Genomic DNA, 22,869 nt, shown 5'->3' on the forward strand with positions numbered 1-22,869 from the left:
TTTTATTTTGAGCACAAAAGATTAATTAGTTAACCGTGCATAAGATTCATTTCAATTCTGCTTTAAAACACAAAACGTCTTTTGTTTGCCTGAGGTCAGTGTTGCGTGTCGGAATGTTCTTTGTGAGGTTTATTATTCCCTTAGCAACTGTCCGGATAAAAACACAAAGGTTAATAGCCGCATCATTTACGCAAGAAAGCACGGCATCGCGATACGCTGTTTGTTGCCACTGTATCCGAGAAAAGTCGTTCCAAAGTGTTTTAATTGTAGCTTATATTGGACTGCTGGGTGTGCCAAAATCACGAGCACTTCCACGCACCATGAAAGCATCGTTAGTCAATCCAACGATGGCAAGGCTTAAAGAAGCGATTTGCGACGGAAGAATGTACCAAACACGGCATCTTCTAGAGAGCGGAGTGGACGTGAATTTCTTGGACGAGCAAGGCTTAACTCCCCTTATGCGGGCTGCGCAACTACCTGATGAAAAATCCCGCACACGTCACAATTTGCTGAAACTTTTGTTGCAATACGGTGCGAATGTCAACATCGTTGATCAGAAGGGTCGACACGTGTTGTCCAGAGCTTGTATCGACGAGAAAGATGACATCGTCAGGCTTCTGTGTAACGTCGCAAACCAGGATGTTGATTTAAATTTGCGAGACTTTGAAGGAAACACTCCTCTGATGCATTCTGTTCGTGCGGGTAACGCCGCATTAGTGAAGTTCCTTGTTGACGAACTGAACAAGTTTCAAGTTGACATAGATGTTCGAAATGACGAGGACAGGACGCCTTATTTAGAGGCTAAACGACTGGGGTATGAAGAATGTGCTGCTATTTTGTTGAAAGAAGGAAATGCATCGCCGAACATTCAGGTGAATCCATTCTTGGACTTCATGCCCTTGAAAGACGAGGCTTCTTGGAGAGGTAGGGTTAGAGGCGTTGAGGAGAGTAAATACAGGATTAACAGTTCCGATGCCGCGAAAAAACATTTTAATCCGCGAGATATACAGAAGAAGAAGACCCCTACAAAGAAGAATGCTAATTTCTATGACGAGAAATCGGTGACAAACCACGAAAAGATCTTGAAAAGAAAAACAACTTCTCCTAGAAGAATCTCTAGTGCAAATTTAGCAAAAGACGATGCCAAAGGTGCTGAAAAGTTACGGCCGACCCGTAGGCGAAAACTTGCCTGGCACGCACGATATATGACGGAGCCGATATCATACAAAGAGGAAATTACAAAAGAAAACGAGTTGATCACAACAGGATCAGTAGAAACGGCAGGGGACGTAGACAGTGTAATTGGGGTCAGGTCCTCGCTGCAAGCTAAAGCCTCTTTTATAGAGAAACAAGAAACTGCAAGTTCAAGACTAGAAACGACTCTAGTAAATGATACAATATCAAGTCTAGAGTTTACTCGAGCAGAAAAGCACCGTCAGAGTCCAAAAATAACTCCCAAACTACATGCAAACTCCGCTAGTATAGGCCGAAAATTGACAGAATCGCGGCCAGAATTGTCGATGGCAAGGAAACATTTACGATCACATTCCCTCGTCAACATCAAGTCAAAAGATGCCATGGATGACAATTTTAGCTGGTACTCGCATTTTAGCGTTTATAATTCACCATCGGTGTCTTTTCTGACGAAAATAATGACCATATACGCAGAGCAAATGTCTCCCGACTCTTCCTTTCGTTTCGGTGTTAACCCAGAAAAAATGACGAAAAAACCCGACGAGCCGATGGTGCCGAAAATCTCAGTAGCGGCCACCGAGACCGGAGATGACTTGCGGTCTGAAGGAGACCGATCCTCTCCCTTAAGGTCTTCGTTGTCAAGTCGTAATAACAGCCCTACAGGCTCGGTGTCGAGTCGGAGATTTCAGTCGGCAGTAACGCGCACTGTCGCCTCATATCTGACTGGGCCGAAACGATCTCTTTCAACGTTGAAAGTACAAGACGTAGATTTCTAAGAAATAAGTGCGGTGTGTCTCGAACTGTGACCCGCAGCCTGTAAAGTGGATGAACAACTCAGTAAAGCTTTGTCAACTTGACATTCGTATAAACTGCAGGCAAACATTCCTCAGTTCTGCATGTTTTTTCCTTTGTTTTTTTTTTTTTTTTTAACTCCATTCACAATGTAATAAAGTTAAATAAACTCATTGGCGTATGTAAAGTAGTTGTTTTGTTTTGGTTCAAGTCTGTAATCTCTCACTGAGTTTCAAGCCTTTTCCCTGTTTACCCACCTACTATACCGGAAAATACTTGGTAGATATAACTTTGTAAACTAAGGCCAGCTTTTTTTGCGTTGTGCGCTGAAAATGCCGTAGTTGGCCAAATAACGTGCGTGGGAAAAAAGAGAAGGAAATGACGCCAGGGGAATTATGCAACAAACGTCTGCCATGCGAGTAAGATGAGTTGCACTGCTATTTCCTTTGACGCAGGAAGGATATTGAAGGCTTCCTTTCAAGTCTGCTTTATTGCAATCGTCATTTTAAAAAGTAAAGTGTTCTTTTCAAGAAATTACGTCAATCTTGTTCCCAGTCTTGTCGCTTTCATTTTTCACGAGTGAGCCTGGGGAAGGTTCATAAACAGCAAGCTCGTTCGCTTTCGTGTGTTAAAACGCTAATTTATGGCAACCGGAGTCCTATATGTGTTGCATTTGACCAGGGATGATAACAGGGGACTAATTTTTATTTAATTTTACTCGCCCTTTTGAATAAATGTTAAATTTTGCACGCGAGTTTGTCTCGGTGTGTCGTGTTGGCGACGTGCTTGACTTGTCCTCGGACCGGCGGAGTGATAACTCTTTATTAAGAACCTTTTATAGGATCCTGACAATTCACGACAATTCACATGTTTGGATTTTTTGAATCAGTTAAATAGACAATCCTTTTACCCAGAAGCTTAGAAAAAGCGCCGAAGTTGATGGCCTTCGTGGAACGACAGACATCATGCAAATTTTTTAAAAACATTTCTTCTAGTTGATAATTTTTTTTTTACTTGTTTGTTTTTATTTCAAACGAACTTTGATTGCGAAAATAAATAAATACTAGTGAAAAGAAGGGGAAAGAAAAAAAAACAGAGCGAGATGAGAAAAACAAAGTGCCCCGTGTGAGGATCGAACTCACGACCTTCAGATTTCTAATATTAGATTATGAGACTGACGCGCTGCCTACTGCGCTAACGAGGCACACATATTAAGGTCGGTTCAAAATTAAAAATTTAAATGCAGTAACTACGCACGCGTCGCAGGTTGAGTTCCGAGACAAATCCTGTAAATATGTTTATTTTCAAATGCCTCCTAAGAAGAATCAGCTGCCAACACAGGTTATTGAGACGAAAATACCGTTAAATATTTACATTTGGCCAAAAAAGAAGTTTTTGCTCTCTATATGTCTTTTTTAACCTTTAATCGTTTCTTCCTTCTGTCCTTGACAACCAAACGTGTAATGATTTTAAAGTTGATTAAATTTTATTTTCATTCGTGACAAATGTTTCACTAATAAACTGACAATTTAAACTTAATCCACCTCCTTCGATGGAAAGAACCCTTGTAAGGTACACAAAAAATTATTTCTTTTACAAGATTCAGTTATCAGTTTTTTTTATTTACGAAGCAGTAACAGTCATCTTTTTCTTGAAGATCAGATAACAATAGTTTAGTTCTTTCCAGGCGAATTTCCATGTTTAAGGGTAACCTTTAATTTGCCGTCTCCTTTAATTTTACTGCCGCGTTCTCTGGTACTCGTTGATGTTTTCAAACCTAAAGTCCTTGTAATATTCCTTCCCATCTCTAAAGAATCCCACCTCGTCTCCGTATGAAACCTTGTGCCGGCATCCTTCACCTTTGCAGATCTTCCACAACTGGGACAAACCAGACAAAATTAAACCGTTTCCCTCCTGATAAAGACTTCATGGTGAGTTTTTTTAAAGTTACAATTGAGCTCATCGCCTAAAAATTACTCCTATGATAATAAAGAAATAACTTACTAAGAAGTGTAACAAACTGGCGGGAAACCGATCAATGCTGCAGATTTACATTTCAAATTAGCTCAAATTATTTCCAAAAGCGCACGCTGGCTATGATAATTTATTCATCACAGGGTCAGCTTGCCATTACCTTCGTGGAGTTCTTGCTCCGTTTATGCTGCGAAACATAGAGAGTTTTGCCACGCAAAGCTTATAAAAAAAGAAAGTTACGATGTTATGAAGACAAGGCAAATACGCTTCCTAAACAAGAGGTGATATTTTGGACCGAAACAGCGATATGTTCAACCTGTACTGATGATTTAGCGCACACAGATTCTGCACGTGTTTAATCCTGGAGGTTCAGTCCGACTTGTTCTGTCATTCTTCTGCTGTCAAGTCTTTGTGGAATACTTTCAAGTTGGTGGCAACTTTTATCACCACTATCGTATAAGTTTAACAATTAGTTTTGTCAAGACTTTTTTCAATCTTTACCTTGAATATAGGCATAATCTTTTTTATGGTTATACGAAAAGTTACAAGCACTCGATCACTAAAATGTTTGCGGGACATTTCATTTTCCTCAAGGCGAACATGATCTAAATTTCGTTTTACGACTTACTCTGGGTAACGTAAAATTTAAAGTCGAGATTCCTCTCACAAGTTCGCAGCCCCTATTATTTAAACCATAAATTCTAGACTCACGAGTGAACAATCAGTGTTTAATACAAGTATAATTTGCGTGCTCATTATTTTGGGGCTCACTGTGTTTAATTTATATTTCAATGTTTTTCTTTGCACTTTAGGCCTGCTATGCAAGAGGATCGAAAGAAATGGCTGAATTGTCACAAGTACTTAGTTCTGATAGGTTTTCGAATTCACGTGCCGCATAAACCAAAGATCTGTCGAACAGGTGAGCATAATTGTATAGACTAGTTAGTTCAAGTGTGTTCGTTTGTTGTGGTTTTTAAACTTTTGTTTGTCAGCGTTATTCTTGTTGTCTATAACAAATAGGACACTGCTGATTTTAGTCATTACGCTTATTTTCCGTTTGTTGTTTTTTTCCTTTTCAAGGTAAATCAAAGTTTGCAAAGAAACCTCCAGTTGTTACTTGATAACTCAACATCGCGCTTGAGCAACAGGGTTATAGATGTTATTTTATGGTAGGCGTTTCAAGAAACGTTTTTGTTTGTGCTTGTCGAAGTATAGCCAAGAGACGACGATCCACCTCATTTTCTCTTGGCATGGCTAGATACACTTTTATAAGAATGCATGTTAGCGTAAACAAGATTCAAATCACGCTACAGCTTCACGTGAAACGTGACAGCCTGTTTACGACGACAAAATTTTCTCCCTGGTTAGATGGCTTCCCTCGATACAGATTCTTCCCCCTCCCCCACTGCCCCCGGCGAGAAAGCTTTTTACACATTTCCATATAAATAGCAGCGAACTGTTTACACGAGAGTCTCGAGGTTGGTTCGAGGGGAGGGCCAACTACCTCCAAGAGAAACCTCCATGTAATCTTACTCTCCTGATTTTTGCTTCACCTACCAGGGACAAACTTGGACACGTAGAGAATATGCGAGACTGGGGTACAGGGGCAATTTTTTGTCTCTTTTCTATATTATTGTTCCGCAAAAAATGTTAACTACGTTATTAGACAACAGTGATGGAGAGAACTATTCAGCAGCAATTAATTTTAATTTTTACTAGTATCAGGACTGATCCATTATCATCATGGTCTTCATGGTAAGTTTACAAGCTTTTTTTTACATTGTTTAACCTTATTATCTCGATTATGCATTCCTATGTGAATATTCAGGACTGAACACCAGCTTTCTCTCTGTTATACAAGAAATTTTTGGTGAGAACCTGGGGTAAATTTGTTTTGCATTCATTCTGGTTTCGTTGAGAGAGGCTCGAGTTTACAGATCTTTATATATTTAAAATTTCATGATTCTGTGGGCCCCTTGTTCGAGAAGGGGCACTTATTTAATCCTTGTTGATGTTGAATCGTGGAAAGACGGTTTATGTCATTATGAATCTACTTCGATGCTAGCCTGTGTAGCAGGCGTTTCCGAAAAAAGCACGCGAAGCGAACGAAACTGCGAGCGAGTGCGAAAAATAAGTTTTTGCTCACCCCAAGCATGCTCTTTCGCTCGTCTGCTTGCTCGCTCGCTCGTTCGATCTCTCCGCCTGGAAAAGGAAAGGAAACGGCTGCTACGCATGCAGGCTACTTCGATGCGCTCTCGCCTGTTTGAATATTTTTTCCAAGCACCAAAGTCGATCTAGTAACAAATTGTAGTATTGATATTGCAAGAATAAGGTATTGAGCACTTTTACAAAGATATATCTGAGGAAATCTAGAACTCAAGTGGCTATATTTTTTAATTTTTTTTTTTTTGGAGGGGGGTTGGGGGGAATCCATCGCAAGATCAATAGCGAGTGGTAACTCCTTTTTTAACATTAAAATCATCGATGACCTTGAATGGTGTCGAGACTCTCCTGATCATAGATTAGCTCAGTGTTAACTCGAAGATTTAAAGAACCCGTAAAAGTGTTATATTTTTCTTCAGGGAAAGTAGATTTGTTCAGGTGTAATAGGCGATGCACATTATTACGTTTTGGAAGGCACAAGAAAGAAAAACTTCTTTTCTCTTTGTAACTTATAATATTTGATTCACGCCTTTCAAAAATACTATGAAGTGTGCAGATAAATCAAAAACCACTGCCAAAAGATGCAAAATCCATGCGACTCGGCCAGAATTTTTGGGCAAAAAATTATTGATCTCTATTTATTCATTTTACTAGGAACATATGTGCACGCTGATCTTGCAAAATCTCACGAGGCAGCAAAACGCATTGGAGGAGAAATTGGATTTGTAATGAGCTTGTCAGTTTTTGACATCGTGTTTTCAAAAGCAGCTAGCTGCTAACTGGAGCCTTTCTTTTCATTTACACTGCTAAACAAGAACTACTAAAAGAGCGTTTCAATTTGCTAAAGATTTCCTGAAAGGCCCTGTTCGCACTAAGACGAAAATTTGAGTTTAGCGTTTGCAAAAAAACTGAAAATTTTGTAATCACCAATTTTTTGTTTTCGTAATCCTGTTCGCACATGAAGATGCTAATTTTTTTTAGTGACGGATGTCAGTTAGTAATTTGATCAATTTACCATAAAGATGTCGTGACATGTCTTAAAGGGGAAGGTTTCATACTTGGCGTTTTTTCTCTTTGTTCCCTTTTTCGTGTTTTCTGTGCTTCCAGTAGCTGCAACAGTCGTCTGATCTTCAGTGGATGTTACGGATGTGGATGCTGTGTTCAGCGGATGTAGATGTATTGTGAATCCGCTCGAGTTTGCTGCGATGGAAACTCAGTGTAAGAAGTACTGCTGTTGCGTAGCGATTTGGGAATCGTAATAACTTTGATTACCCTGATCTTGATCTTGGTAGCATTGCGAGCCCTAATAATTGAAGTACCATGGATCGATGTTGCTTCTGTGTCGATCCATCTAGCTCAATTAAGAGTAGCGGGAAGTCATACGGTCACGTTCGCTTCGTAATCCATATGTTGCGAAATTTGATGACCCAATGACGGATGAATGTCAAGGAACAAAGGATTTTCTCGCCTGACAAAATTTTTACAGCCTCCAAAGCTAGTCGATGGAATCTTTGAAGTTTCGTTGCGCTTGCAAAAATTTTGGTTGGTTCAAAAAATGGTTCGCACTAGAAATGGCTGCGTGTTGACAGATTTTTTGGCAAATCAAACAAAATTTCGCGTAGTGCGAACAGGCCCAAAAACTGCAAGGTTTTTGTAGAACGCAGAACGGCAAATGCACTGTTTGCTTGTGGTTAGTTTCACTCAGGTTTGCTTTCGGTTAGCAGTTAGTTATTAGAAAGGACAGCATTATATTGTATCTGGCTTTCTCGGCAGAAAGAGTTTAAATTTTGCATTTCGCATTTCAATGGTATGAGTGATGTAGGTACAATCTCTTTTTTATCGTGCAACTTTCGCTCAGTTAAGGCTGCTTTTCTCAATTAATTCATCGTTGCTTATTACCATTCACCATGAAAAATTTTTTAGACCATAGCAAACTTGAAACTATTTTTCCCCGTACTCGAATTAACACGGACAGAGATTCAGTTTGTACGCGGCAACTTAAAATTACTGATCACCGAACTCTGACTAAATATGATTAGAATTTTGAGGAACTTACATGACATGGTGTTTATTTTATCAAAAGAGCAATTCCAATCCAGTTGTTTCAACTTCTACTGAGCTTTGACATTTATGAATAGAATTTGTTACGAGCAATGGTATGATCGGAATGTAAACAAATCTTTAGCACACGAAAGGGGATTCCCAGGAAAGACCAGCCAGACGGCTCAATTAACTAATTGTGAACGTGATAATAAGATGAAAATTAGTCGTCAATGAATAATAAAAGTTTCGAAAGTTTTCTTTCCTATAATGTTTTTTAACCCAACAAAGTAATGAAAATAGTTTGTTGAAATTTCTCGCTCTTAAAAGAAAGTATGCAAAATGCTAAAGAATGTAGAATTTTGACGCAATATTATGATAACTAGCATGCGTGTTTATGCTGGCAGTATAATTTTACAAAGGTCTTGTTTTCACGTGCTAAACTAAAATTCAAATTAGGTGTCGAAGTTGATTTTGATTATTTTTGTTTTTCACAAAGTTTTTAACAACGCCAGACAACATTAATTCATGTGTGGCGTCTTTTGCTCTTCGCTTGCGATAATTGTATTTGAGGCTTTTAAAGTTATTTTCAGTTTTTTTGTTCTAATTTTGTTTGTTCGGCTTTTTTAATTTGAATTTTGTCCGTTTCGCGCCTGATAGAGATGGGTGCGCAATCGCGAAACCCTCGTTTGATTTCCAAATCATCTCGCTTTTTAGTTAACTTGTCTGTAATATGATCAACATCTCACTTCTTCTCTCAATATCAGTACATCAGTCAATTTACCAGTGCGGAGAATAACGAAGCTAATTTAACTAAGAAGTAACAAAGTGTTGTCATCACACAACTTCCCTGCCTCCACGGAAAAAGCCAAACTTCAGTTTGAAAGTTAATGACGAAAGTACCACAGATAGTAAATCAATTTCACATATAATTCCTGACAATCAATACAGACAAAGGAAATTGTCGCATGCTTTGCTACAGCTTCTTCAATTGTAAACAAGTTGAATTTCCTCTGATTTTAACACGCACGTTTGCTCTCTTTCAGCGTGAATACTGATTGCTGAATGGTGTGGATCACAATCCAGGAGAGAGAAGACAAGAAGACTTTACGAACTCAGGAGGACAGGGCAAGATAGTCAGATTAATACTAGAGGTAGTAACTGTAATTTAATGGCGGTCGGTAACAATCATTCCGCCTTTGGGACTCCTCGTTAAACGGCAAAATTCAACCATCAGAAGTTTTCGAAAAACCATCAAACAAATTGAAATATCGATAGACCAGAACTCAAAAGTAAACAAGAACCAAGATTAGTTTTCATCAGGAACTAATTGTCTAGAACCTTGCAAAATCGTTAACAAGTGCTTTAATCTAAATTTTGCAAACTCCGCAAATTAGCAAGCATTTTGGAAGGAAAATACGAATGCTACTCCAACAGCAAGGGAAGTCAAGTTTCAGTAAAAAAGATTTGATAAATCTTAAGCGTTTTAGAGAAAGTTTTCCATGAATCAAACAATTTTTTTTGTTTCTTAAATTAATCTAAAAACTCGTACAACTTGCGTAATAGACTTTGCAATCAAAACATGCAGAGCTTGTTTTGTTGACATAGTTTATTACGCTGTTTTTTGATAGTCTTTAAAATAAATGTTCCTATGAGTTTCCAAATACACGTTAGGTAGTAGTTACTTTTTATACAGCCAAATGTTCCCACGATATAAATTTTTGTTCCAAGTTTTGCATTCACGACTTATTCATTTCTCTTAGTTGGAATTTCTAATTTGAAAAATTAGGTTTCAAAATGCCAATACTCATCGAAATGTTTTTCGCACTTCGTCTTAATTAGTTTTCTGTATTGGTTAATCAAGAAAGTAGTTGTGATATCCACACTTAGTAATTTTAAGTGTTCTATGATCACTTGTACCTCGCCCATTGTAAATAACTTTACTTCTTATCGAAAGTGTTGTAATTAGTGAAGGATATTGAATAAACAATGAAAACTTTTACAACTACTATTGTTTCTTTTGTTTATTGTCTTTCATTGCATACAAATAAGTAAAAAAATATATTGCGCTTTTAAAAGGGGCCTGGAAACTAGTCGGAATGTAGGCTATCTCTTTTACCATTTTTTGACTATGTAGGGTTGCCAAAAAGAAAAAAACTTCTGCGATTTTGAACAGAGTCTAGTCAGAAAACAAACATATACTTTGACTTTTGATGGGACAAATCCGTTGCACAAGGCAAGATTTTTCCCGCCAAAAGACTTAGTATATTTTTGACTCAAAACCAGACACCATTCAAAAGAGCAGACTTTTTTTCCTAAGGACAATTTTGCCGCCAAAAGACTTAGTTTTTTTTCGACTTTTTTTTTGGTCCCTTTTAAAAGCGCAGTATTTTAATCGAGAAAACAAATCCGTTGCACAAGGCAAGATTTTTCCCGCCAAAAGACTTAGTATATTTTTGACTCAAAACCAGATACCATTCAAATGCACAAACCTTTTTTTTTCTGAGGACAATTGTCCCGCCAAAAGACTTAGCTTTTTTCCGACTTTGTTTTGGTCCCTTTTAAAAGCGCAATAACCAAAAAATAATATCACTTAAAAGACTTGTGTTTTTTTTCCGGTCGCTTTAAAAGTGCAACTTTTTAATCCCAAAACAATTTTCGCGCCAATGGACTTAAATGTTTTTATTTTTTTCGCTTGAAAAGAGCAAATTTTTATTCCAAGGCACTTTTCCTGTTTTTTCCTCCTTTCTTGAGCTCCTCACGTCTTACTTCAACCTGAAAGAAAAAAAGGTCAAAAAACATGTTAATGGTACAAGCTTCAGAGTAATTTGCACCGCTACAATAGACCAATTTCGATATATTAAAATTCAGCCTAACACAATAGACCTCAGCACGAGGCTCTGGGGAATAAACCCTACAAACTCTGTAGTTATTCCCCAGAGCCTCGTGCTGAGGTCTATTGTTTAAGGCTGAATTTTCACATAGCGAAATTGATCTATTTGAGTTCTTTTTTTATTTGCATCTAGCCATATGCTATTCCCTTTCAGTCCCAAGGTTAAAATATCAATTCTCCTGACGCGTTTCATACATTCCTTTGATGACAGTTATATATCAAGACAATACATGTACATTCTCTAGGATCATGCTTTTCCTTTATACAAGGACTGGCCGCTATGTACACCACTTTGATCAATCCATTCATTCTCTCTACTAGTTGCCTTACTTTTCCTTTCATAATTATTGTTCTGTGAACTTGGTGGTAAATCAAGACAATGTCTCTAACAGAAATATTCATATCACTTTCTACACTTGTACTAGTTGTCATTGTTACGTTAGCTGCATGAAACTGGTGACAGATAACCCCTTGATTAAAGATATTTCTCCAAAGGTATACCTCAGTTCTCTGCCATCACTTATTCCAGCGGGAGCTATGACAAATGTCACCCTCACAAAAGAATTAAACTTGCTTGGTTTCAGTATTTTAACTTCGTTGTTTGTAATCCATGTTAAGTCTTTCCTTTTTAGTGTGTGTATCTAATAACCTAACATTTGACATTTCTGGTACGTTAACAAACTAACTGCCCCTTTATTGTTTAAATGCTGCTAGTTGAGGTCTAAACTCGAGTGCAACTATCTGACAGCAGAGAATCCAACAGTCTTGGAAAATAATCAAGACTTTTAGAATGCACTTTTATCAATAACAAACAAGAGAGAATCTTAAAGGTATTTTACATGCAGGTAATTTTCAACAGTCTTGTGTCAAAAGCATAAAAATTGATCAAATTATTTTGAGCAGAAAACATAGAACAATTTTTTCAGTCTCTTTAAGAATGTTGCCTACTAGATACAAAGGTATTTTGCCGGAAATCGAGCTATGAACAAGTACAACCATGTGGAAAAAAAAGATCACAACAAGGGCTATAAGCCTACGGGAATCCTAGAAGAAAAGTGAAAAAAAGATAAGTGGGGAACAAAAATGCTGATATCAATATAGTTTCTAAAAAAGAAGAACAAAAATTTTTCTTCACAGATTTCCTTAGAATTCGCCTTTACATACACAAAAGCAATGTTTATAAAAATCTTTAAAATGCATAGCAAGTGGTGACACAAAATCACCTTTCCTATGTAACTTTTAATAACAAAAAAATAATCGTAACAACAGCAACATTAATCTCTCTCTGCTAAGCAAAAAATACAGTCTACATAGCTCTTGCACACAACAAGTTAATCACATGTTCAATAGGCTTAAGCTAAACTAGTTGGTTTCATCTTTTTGAAATCATTTTTGTAGTCTGACATTTTTCTTGTCACATACCCAGTAAATCACAGATTTGCATCTCTCGCAATAATTGTGCAATTATTGTTAAGCGCATGCACCATGGCCATGCCATCTTCATGTAGAAACTTACAATTTGATTTCAGTATAAATATGTTCTAAGGATTAAGTAGCTACATGTAGTTCTTCAGCAGTTAGTGGTTAGTGTAGCAGGCAATCGTTTTCTTCACTTCATAACAGTTTGCAATATGCCAGCTGCTATTCTGGTGTTCCTGGTTTTGGCACATTTTCATTAAACATTTTTTTGGTCACAGACGGAAATTTTTTCTGATATTTTAGTTGTACACTTAGTAGCTTAGTTGATTCCACCAGTTTCAACCCTAGCACATTTGTGGCATGTAATCCATGAATTGTGTGATGCGCAGAACGTGTGGGCACTAACAGAAGTAGGCATTGTCCTTAAAAACATTCAAGCTTCCACAATCAGCTGTTTGTTAAAATAATAATATCATGGGTGACCAATTACTCCTTAATTTTGGTGCGAAATTTCAGCATTAATTCATAATTTCACATGTGAAGTTACAAAATTGCTATAGCAACATCTCTTGTATCTCGATCAGTGTTAAGATGACGTCGAGATTTAAGATGGTGACTATTGAAGAATTTACGGAATTAAAAGAAGTGGCAGAAAACTTAAATATGCGAAGAGCACAATTAACTGGGTGAGGGTTTTTGAGAAGTGATGTGACGAAAATAGCCTTGAGAGAAACCTGGAGATGAATGTTCCTGAGCATGAAGTACTCGAGTGGTTTTATGCCTTCGTGTGTGAACAAGACAGAACCGATTACGAACCTGGGTCTCTAAAACTGATTATCCAACCACTCAGTGCGGAAAACGGTGGTCAGAAAGCTGAAGGCCAAGGGAGTTTCAAAATCCGAAACAATAACAATAACTGGCCATCGACAAGAACAAAGTGTTGAAGCCTATGACTCCGGGAATGAAGATGAGTAGCAACAACTGTCTAACATCATTGATGGCAAAGAAATCCACTTTAACCAGACAACCAGTCGAGTTCCCCTTCAGCCACTAATCCAGCCCACTGCAGCGATGAGCAGTGGCCACATCTACAATTTCCACAACTCACGGTAATGTGGTGATAAACCAAGGACATGCCGGGCAGGCTAACGCTTTGTGTACAACAAACCGTGATGTACAATTTGTCTGCAACCATGCTCCTTGCCAGCTCTGAGGGTTTTTCAACTTTGTACATTTTCACTTGACTTTTATTTAGGCAAGTTTTCTTAGACCATAAAGTAAATTTTTAGTGATAATTTCACTTCCAAACAAACTGTCAAAACTTCATATGGCCTCGTGCAAAATTTTAGTTTCAGCTCATTTCAACGGACACCATTGTCATTTCATTCATCAGTTCATGACGAATTAGAGCCAATCATTTAAGAAAGATTTGACAGTTGCCTTAATTTTGAAACATTATGAAAAAGTACGAAGAATTCGAAAAGTATTTTTTGAGAAGAAACTCAGAAAATTACGAACTTTAGCAATAATATATCAGGGTTCCAGATAAGTTTTCAAGGTATGGTGTCAATGAGGAATTCCAATGGGTCAATTTCCAATGCTCCCACCAAATCATCACAAATTTTCTAGTAATTTGTCGGGTCATGTTGCTGACCTTGTCAGGTTTTTGACCTGAGACCCCTTGCTTATCTGGAACACTGAATGTACGCTTTAATTCTTCTTAATGTTCTTGGTTTTCGATACAATAAACCAGTAAAAAAGGTTACGGTTGTGAGAGTAATTTGTCACCCACGATATTAAAAGGTAATCAAATGGTTTTCTTGTGAAATTAGGAAATAATTTCACACGTGTTTTGTGAATTTTGATAATTATCAGAATTTTCACAAAACACGTGTGAAATTATTTCCTAATTTCACTCGTCTCCATTTGATTACACATACTAACCTTTGTATGCAGTTAATGTTATATGAAACATTCATTAAGATTCTACATTCCTGACCGACAGCATTAACTCTGAAGGCGCCAAACAGATCTATTCAAAATTACAAACTTATCTTGCAGAGAAAGCAAACAGCTATCAATGACTGGTTTTATATCAAATTCAAAACGTTTCAAAATTCCTCTCAGTAAGGAGAGCCGTACAATTCTATTAAATGAAACATGTGTACCAGTTCTGAGAATTTGATGGTGGATCAAAACAATACGCTGTATCCATTAAAGTTCTGATGATTTTCTTAGTAACCTGCTTGGTTGATGATATATTTGTATTAATCAGAAATTACGGTTTTGATCAGTCCTGGGTTAACCAGGGATAGGGAGAGGGCCTGTGAGCTAACCTCAAAGGTGTTTATAACTTTTTTTAATATTAAAGTAAAAGCTGCCAAACATTGCGCTTTAATCTGAAAATTTGGTATGTAAGACATCTCAAAATAATTCAGTTATGGCATAGCTGATAGGTTAAATGTAATATTGTTGCAACCAGTGGTCATTAAATTATACAATTTTACTTGAGCATTCTCTCCTGTGAGTTGGCTCACTGTCTGGGGCTTGGCTCTAACATGGATCTTGATTAGGTTTCTAATGACAAATTTAGGAAACCTATCACATCATTCCCTTTCTTAGCCTTTCCTCTGGTATCACTACAATTAATCATTATACTTAATCAATATTGAAAACAAAAAATTCAGCTCTCTACGGAGCTGGTTAGAAACTTCAAAACGATTAGGAAGGCAATTTTGCATTCAAAGTGTAGCTCTTTCATCCAAAAAATACCACATGAAAAATTTTTCTTAGTACACTGACTCTTCTTTTTTCAAATTTAGTCTTACTATAACTTGAGTAAGATTCAAGAAACGCTCACTTTATTAAAAATGATCCTGTACAAAACTAACAATGTGTCACCATGGTTGCTATGGTAAAATACTGGTGCTGATGAACCAATGACACTATTTTCAATTTGGTGGTGTAAAATAATAAAAATTGAAGGTTCCCTTACAATGTACATGAAAAGTTTGGTTATGAAAAGCTATCCAGTTAGTCTGATTGGCATAGCTGGTCATTATTCAAGAAAATACCTCAGTCCAAACTTTTCTTGAAGTTGTAACTGACTCAGCAATGATCACCTAACTTTGCTTTGAAATGACACAAATCTACCCATCCCACCCTTACATTTCCCCCATGGGATGAAAAAGTAGTTCAAAAGTGCTTTTTAACACTTAATGTGCTGTGCAACGATGAGACATATCCAGGACAATGTTGTTTTGTGCTATTGTGTAAACAAAACCATCATTTTTATTGCAAATTATTAGATTCAGATGAGCTCAAATTTAGGGAGTGAGAGATGAGCAGAAAGAAATCGAGGATAAGCATTATAATTATAGAAATAATAGAAATTCTAGATGTACCCCATACTGAATCTATTGGGCTTGAAATATCAATAAAACTGCCTTATTGACAAACGTTTTAATACTTCTGAAAAAACGTCCATGACCAGGTCAGCAAAAGCAATCTTTTAACCAATTATAAATTAGGTCAGCGTAGCCAATTGTATCGCATGCTTGCCAGTATGTAGCCAGCGACAGGGTACTGCTAACAAAGACCACAGTCATGTTTATTGCTAACAAGGAAATCTGAACTCACCAAGCTATGATGCATTGAGTTTCTGTTCCATTCCTGCTTTTGTGACTTGTGCTATCGATAAAGCAATCTTCAGTAAGATCATCCAAAAAGATGCAGAAACTGTTGAGAAAAACAAATAAAATAATTTATTTGATAAAAGCTCTTTTGCCCAGTATCAGAACAAAATGAGATCTGTACAGCACCAGTAATGATTCCCACACTAGACATGATCACCAAAATGAACCACAAATGATCCTGAACTGAAAATGATACCCAATGTGTGGCCTACAAATGATCCCACAGAAAAAATAGGAATGACAGAGTTTTTGTAAGCAATAAATAGTTGGCTACTAGATCTCGAGGAAGTGAGTGCTATCCACCTCCCAGCTTGCGAGGGTCATAAGCAAAATGGTTTCTTCGAGCTGCTGTAAGCAAAGAAGAAATTTCAGCAGTCTATGCAGCTGTCCCTGCTATTATCTTCTCAGACTCATTAATAATTCATCAAGTTAAAACAAAGAAAATCGCCACTGTGATGGCGGTTTGGATACCTGGTCTTAATAACCATATTACTTTGATGATTTTGCTTCTCTGTTTACTCCTTAGTTTTTGTTTTGATTAAGAAGATATGTCAAATACTCGAGACAGAATTTCCTCCGCTATCCAAACACCTCAAATTTTGTCAAAAATACTCTGCTGCGTGTCGTATTTTCAACTCTCTTCTTGGTGTTTGGATATCGCAATGAAACACTGTCTCTGGTGTTTACAGTCAAACTGGATGTTCTTTTGATGGGAACTTTGCAAACTTCCGCTGCAACATTGGTATTTGATTGACAGTTTGAGTTGAGCAAGTTGCAATCCATGCGAGCAAGTTGCTATTGCTTTCGTGCTGTTTTCAAATATCATTTGAAGAGCAGTTTGTGAATTGAAATTCTTACTGTGGCTTATGATGTCTAACATAATTTTATATTATAATTGTACCACTATGTTTGAAAAAGGGGAGAAAATTATTGCCCTGTGGATGTCTGGTTCAGAACAGGCACAAATCGCAGAAGAAGTTGGAGTATCGCCTCAAACGGTATCCAATATTGTCAACAAACTCATTCAACATGGGGACGTATTTCCCTGGAAAGCCTGGTTGGAAGGAACGAACACAAGGCAAAGCGTTCCTAAAAGCTTCAGAGACATGTAAACTGTCATTCCTGTCAATATTGATAAATGTTTGCAAAGAAAGATCTTTGTATGATATTATGATTTGCTGGTTGTCAAGACCTTGAAGAAATAGTACAGCTTTTTTCACCTGCTTGATCTTGATATTTGCTCTGTGTTTCACCCACGTAAAAACTGGCAAACCTGTCTTCAGAATTATATTGAAGTGACATTTGAAACATTTTGGAAAATCTCAACAAGTTCTTGCTACGAGGTACCAAATGAACTGAGCAACTTGCTTGTGCAGGTTGCAACTTGCTCGACTCAAACTGCCAATCAAAATACCAATGTTCCGGCGGAAGTTTGCAAAGTTCCCATCAAAAGAACATCCGGTTTGACTGTAATGGAATAAGGGAAGGGAATAAGTATATAACTAAATTATCAATGAACCTCACTTCAAATTGTTTTTATCTAACTGCGAGAATTATGTAAGAGCTCTCAAGTTGATTTGTTGCCAAAGAGTGAGATTTTTGACAGCATAGCCATTGATTGTGATACTGCAGGCATCACCTTTCTAGGGGAGTCTGGCGGCATGTCCCCTAGAAAATTTTGAAAAATTGAAGTAGCTAAGACATGTTTTCTTTCATTCTGAGCGGCTCTGCACAAGAATTCCTACTACAGGAAAGTGTCAAAGGAAGCACAAAGCAAACAAGTAGTGCATGATATCCAAAAAGATACATAGGTACTTGACTAAAGCAGCAACGAACCTTAAATGTGTGAGAAACAATAGTTTCAGCATGAGTGCGAGACTGAATTCATTTGTGCGTGTCTCATGCTCAATGTATGAGACTTGAGAGCTCTGCTTAAATCATCTTTGGTATATCACAATTGATATATTATTGGCCAACATTCCTTTGTAATCGTGTTCTATTGGATCTACTAGATTGAGCATTATGCTTTTCAGGGACAAAAAAAAAAGGAAAGAAAAGAAAATGAAGAAATGCCTGACGCCAAGGCTTTGATACAACACCCTCACCAAGCTACATGTATACTTGATTAAAAACTAAATAAGACTGTCTTTTCCAATTTCATCACTCCCATGCAAATAAAGAGGAGTGATTTTCTTTTTACTACACCTTGAAAGGGCTCAGGAGCACTTTCTTGAAATTGTTCTTGTTCATAAAGAAGTTAACACTATGAAATGCTTCCAACTTCTCATTTTGGACTTGTTGGTCTTAATTTCCAGTAAGGTAAGAGTCTTTCATGTGTTATCCAATCAGTGCAATGACTGGATTTTGGACATCATTATGGAATTGTGCCCATCGAAACACGTCAATTGAACATGTAAATTAGCTTCCAAAAAAGTTAACAGGGCATGCATAACTAGAAGCAGAGATGCTGAGAGATGTATATCAATGTCAAAAACCATTGTTCCTGAAATTTGCCTGCGAAGCCTCGATCTATTCATTGTGTAACAATAGACATAATTAGCAAGGTCATTTTGATTTAACTGCTATTGTTGAGAAATACATCACTTAAATTTAATAAACACAAGAGCTTTGCATAAACAAGTCCATAATAATATTGTCAATCAGACCAAACGAATAACCTTTTCAGTTTGTCTAGAGATATTGGTGAATGTATCACTTGGTTCAAATGCACAAACGATATTGCCAAATTAACAAACAACAGAAAGTACGAACAAATGCGGACCTAATTACTTTCTTCAAAAATAGTCGATACAAAATACCAGAAAAAAAAATTACAATTTACTTGCCCTTTTCACCTTAGTCCTTCTGTGAGATCCAGTTATTTACCAGACAGCATGATAACAACTGGCATATGCAGCGCTTGAGGATACTTGACAAATCAGTGCCAGCAAACCAAAGTGATTGCTGTTTTCCTTCTCAGCGGGATTTTCTAAGTGACAGCCATTGCAGAAAACATCCATTGCTCTCCCTTCTCTATTTACGTGAACATCAAAATCAAAAAAGCTTTTTAAACTTCTCTCATGACCGTGTATATTTCCATACGGTTTGTGTTTATTTCCACGTGGCAGTCGCTTGTTGTGTCTTTTGTAGTGAAATATTTTTTGCATAGTTTTGCATAAGCGATCTTTGTTTCCTTCACAGCTAACATTGATCGAAAACAAGAACATTTTCACACTTTTTCACAATACTAATTGCTCTTGTTGTCTCCAATGGACTGAGGGGGAGAATTATTTAACTCCCTTTTGGGAGTTCTGCTTTTGAAGTCAAAGGGAACTGAAGACAGCTGCAAAGCTTTATGACGCACAAAATATCTTGCGTACCCCACTTTTTTCTCCTGAAGTGTTTCAATGGGTGCGATTCCATAATGACACACCAATCTGTGAAGCCAATCAATACCTATGTGTCAGGCCTTCCTCCACTTCTCTTCTCCTCCCCTAACCTATCCCCTAAGGAAGGCCTGGTGATACTCAGGCAGATTGTTCTAAGGAGCCCAATTCTTCTTGCTTTTCTGAGGATTCTTCCTTCCATAAAAATATTGAAGATCCGATACCAGGATTCATTATAAAAGACGTAAAAAACGTTCTCTGGTAAAATTGTTTAAAGTTGTGAGCTTTCAACAGCCAGTCTGCTGTCTTCAATGGACAAAAATGAAATTATGAAATAGACCTAAAAGTTTTTGAATATAACAAGCGAATGGCATATATTAAATAGAATATGTGTGAAAGAATGTGAGAATGCTAAAAGTGTAAAATTAGTGTTTCCTTAAAAGAATGTTATATTGTCCCGGCAGAGGGCACGAATTGTTGCTGGCCTTGACCGTTTTCGCTCTGTGCCAGGATTCCAGCGTCTTTCTAATGCGACTGCTGCCTTTGTCAATTATCTCAGCATTGTTAAAGTCGATGGTATGATCAAAGGTCCAGGCATGTTTCGCTACATTGGAGCCTTCAGCACATTGTTTGGTATTTCCGATATGTTCTTTTCGCCTTGTACTAAATGATCTTTTTGTCTCGCCAATGTAACTCCAGGGACAAGACCCGCAAGGGATTTTGTACACAACATTGCACTGGTCGTCAATCCGAGTCATCATGAAAGCCAACAAAGGAAATTGTTTTGTGGTTATGGATAGAGATGAGTACGACAACAAAATGAAATCTCTCCTCGCGGACTGAAACACCTACGAGCTTATCACGAGATCCCCTTTCAGCCGAATTGAACGTGAACTCAATGCCATACTCTTGAATTTAAAGAAACAAGAAAAGATTGATGAATCCACCTACTTCAAGTTGAGATCTAACAATGGTATACCACCCGCCATCTGTGGTTCCATCTAACATCACAAAGAGGGACACCCTCTCAGACCCATTGTACATGTAACATGCATCGGTTCTGCACTTTACAACACCTCAAAATTTCTCACCAACGTCCTAGCACCTATTCAAAATCGAAATGGCTTTTCAGTCCCTAACTCACAGAAGTTCTCCAGTGATATAGCTGACATCAACATCTTAGATGATGAAACCATGGTCTCCTTCGACGTGGTTTCCTTATTCATGGCTATTCCTGTAGAAAAAGCCTGTAACTACATCAGGAAGAAATTAGAAGATGATTATTCTCTCCATTCCAGAAACAATCTAGACATTGATGACATAATTTGTTTACTAAACTTTGTGCTGTCCAACAATTATTTCATTTACAATGACGACATCTACAAACAAGTCCACGGCTGTACCTGGGTAGCCCTGTCAGCCCCGTAGTAGCCAACTTATGTATGGAGGAAACTGAAGAAACAGCAATCGATTCAACCCCAGTTCCACCCAAAATCTGGAAACGTTATGTAGACAACAGTTTTTGTGTCATCAAAAAGAATGCAGTTACTTCTTTTCATGACTCACTAACTCTGTCGACCAGCATATTTCCTTCACCATCGAGCACGAATCTAATGGCCAGCTGCCATTCCTCGACACCCTTACTTCTCGCGATAATGAGAGGCTCAACATTGATGTCTCTCGGAGCCCACGCACACAGACAGATATCTTGATTTCTGTTCACATCATCACAGAAAGCACAAAATCAGCACTGCAGCAACACTTTTACATAGGGCCCTAAAACTTCCAAACCTAGAAGCTGGAAAAGCCCATGAAATTGATCGCATTAGCACCGCATTACAATCTAATGGCTACCCACAAAAAGTCACTGCTGATATCATAAGAAAGAAATCTTTGACTCCTCCAACACCTTCACTTGAAGAGCTAGTTGGGATGTTCTTCAGTTGGGCTGACCCAACGAATAGTCAGAGCTTCACGGTCCTTCCCTACATCAAAGGTATTACTGAGCCTCTTTCTAGAATTCTCAAAAGTCATGATATTCGAGTAACCAACAAACCAATCAAAACACTACAACAAGAGTTCCCTGTTCCCAAGTTTTGACCTCGGATCGATGACCAGTGCAATGTTGTTTACAAAATTCCTTGTGGGTTTTGTCCCTGGTGTTACATCGGCGAGACAAAAAGATCGTTTAGTACAAGGCGAAAAGAACATATCGGAAATACTAAACAATGTGCTAAAAGCTCCAATGTAGCGAAACATGTCTGGACCTTTGATCATACCATCGACTTTAACAATGCTGAGATAATTGAAAAAGGCAACAGTCGCATTAGAAAGACGCTGGAATCCTGGCACAGAGCGAAAACGGTCAAGGCCAACAACAATTCGTGCCCTCTGCCGGGACAATATAACATTCTTTTACAAAAAAACACTAATTTTACACTTTTAGCATTCTCACATTCTTTCACACGTATTCTATTTAATATATGCCATTTGCTTGTTATATTCAAAAACTTTTAGGTCTATTTTATCATTTCATTTTTGTCCGTCGAAGACAGCAGACTGGCTGTTGAAAGCTCACAACTTTAAACAATTTTACCAGAGAATGTCTTTTACCTCTTTTATTCTTCCTTCCATTTGGCAGGGTACAAAAATTAAAAAAGAATATATGAAATTGCCATTTTATGACCTCTTCTGAAAAGTTAGTTGCAAGTTTGAAAATGTTAGTCCCAAACAAACAGAATTTAATTATTAAAAATTGGATTTAATATTTAAGACGTAGACTTGCAAAATATGATTTTCAAGGCTCCACTTTAATTATGTCAAGAGCTTTTATGCCATCTAGCATCATTTGCAATGCAAATCAGGGATCACTTTGCAGTTTGAGATCACTCCATGTAATTTTGCCCTCCAATTTAGAAGTTATTAATTTTCTGCTCCGAGATCATTTCCAGTTGGGGATCCTTTCTGGTGCCAATTTCTGGAGATATCTGGAATGTTCCCCACCAAATATAAATAATTTATTGTGCTTCAAATAAGGTTAAAAGTTTGCAAGCCGATCAAAACGGCCCACAATGCCTACTATATTATGCTCTTATAGCAAAGGGAAAACAATAATATTACTCCCTCCCCCTACCCCTGGATGGGAGACTCTTATAGTCTATCACCAGTTATGCCCCTGAGTGAGTATTCTGTCTGGCTGCCCCCACAGTTTACCAGTACGCAAATATACTTTTGGTTGGACAGAGGCACTGTGGGAGTAAAATGACTTCATTGTTCACTTTGCAAGAACAGTGCAGAATATGTGATCACATTG

At 37.6% G+C, this 22,869-nt stretch overlaps 2 protein-coding genes, 1 long non-coding RNA gene, 1 other non-coding gene and 1 pseudogene across 5 annotated transcripts in view; 3 read left to right on the forward strand and 2 right to left on the reverse strand.

The window, feature by feature from the left end:
• The first annotated feature begins 5 nt into the window (after positions 1-5).
• LOC110065388 (uncharacterized) lies at positions 6-2,173 on the forward strand. The gene has a single exon (XM_020772522.2). The coding sequence runs from the start codon at positions 114-116 to the stop codon at positions 1,968-1,970; it is 1,857 nt and encodes a 618-aa protein (XP_020628181.2). The 5' UTR covers positions 6-113; the 3' UTR covers positions 1,971-2,173.
• Positions 2,174-3,103: 930 nt separating this feature from the next.
• Positions 3,104-3,190, reverse strand: Trnam-cau (transfer RNA methionine (anticodon CAU)). Its single transcript is given in 2 exon segments — positions 3,104-3,139; positions 3,154-3,190. It is a non-coding gene; the product is annotated as a tRNA-Met (tRNA).
• A 419-nt stretch (positions 3,191-3,609) lies between these two features.
• On the forward strand, positions 3,610-10,172 carry LOC149118133 (uncharacterized). The gene is made up of 4 exons (XR_016207287.1): positions 3,610-4,241; positions 4,773-4,879; positions 5,041-5,715; positions 9,210-10,172. It is a non-coding gene; the product is annotated as an uncharacterized LOC149118133 (long non-coding RNA).
• LOC110065337 (uncharacterized) overlaps positions 10,173-22,869 on the reverse strand; it is a 13,922-nt gene continuing 1,225 nt past the window's right edge. The window contains exons 4-6 of one of the 2 annotated variants that reach the window (XM_089289887.1): positions 19,017-19,203; positions 16,115-16,213; positions 10,173-10,938 (exon numbers count right to left, since the gene is read on the reverse strand). In XM_089289887.1, the coding sequence (XP_089146013.1) occupies positions 19,053-19,203 (151 nt within the window). In that variant the 3' untranslated portion in view covers positions 10,173-10,938; positions 16,115-16,213; positions 19,017-19,052. The remainder of the gene's footprint in view (positions 10,939-16,114; positions 16,214-19,016; positions 19,204-22,869) is intronic. The other variant, XR_002298411.2, reaches the window with a different exon arrangement.
• On the forward strand, positions 20,751-22,320 carry LOC149118134 (uncharacterized; annotated as a pseudogene).

Source organism: Orbicella faveolata, unplaced genomic scaffold (assembly GCF_042242905.1).
Source record: "Orbicella faveolata isolate gen_17 unplaced genomic scaffold, um_ofav_v1 contig_1, whole genome shotgun sequence".
Taxonomy (NCBI): domain Eukaryota; kingdom Metazoa; phylum Cnidaria; class Anthozoa; order Scleractinia; family Merulinidae; genus Orbicella; species Orbicella faveolata.

Excerpts from the sequence above, each read along its gene's own strand:
- LOC110065388 (XM_020772522.2), top strand. The coding sequence starts at position 114 with ATGTTCTTTGTGAGGTTTATTATTCCCTTAGCAACTGTCCGGATAAAA.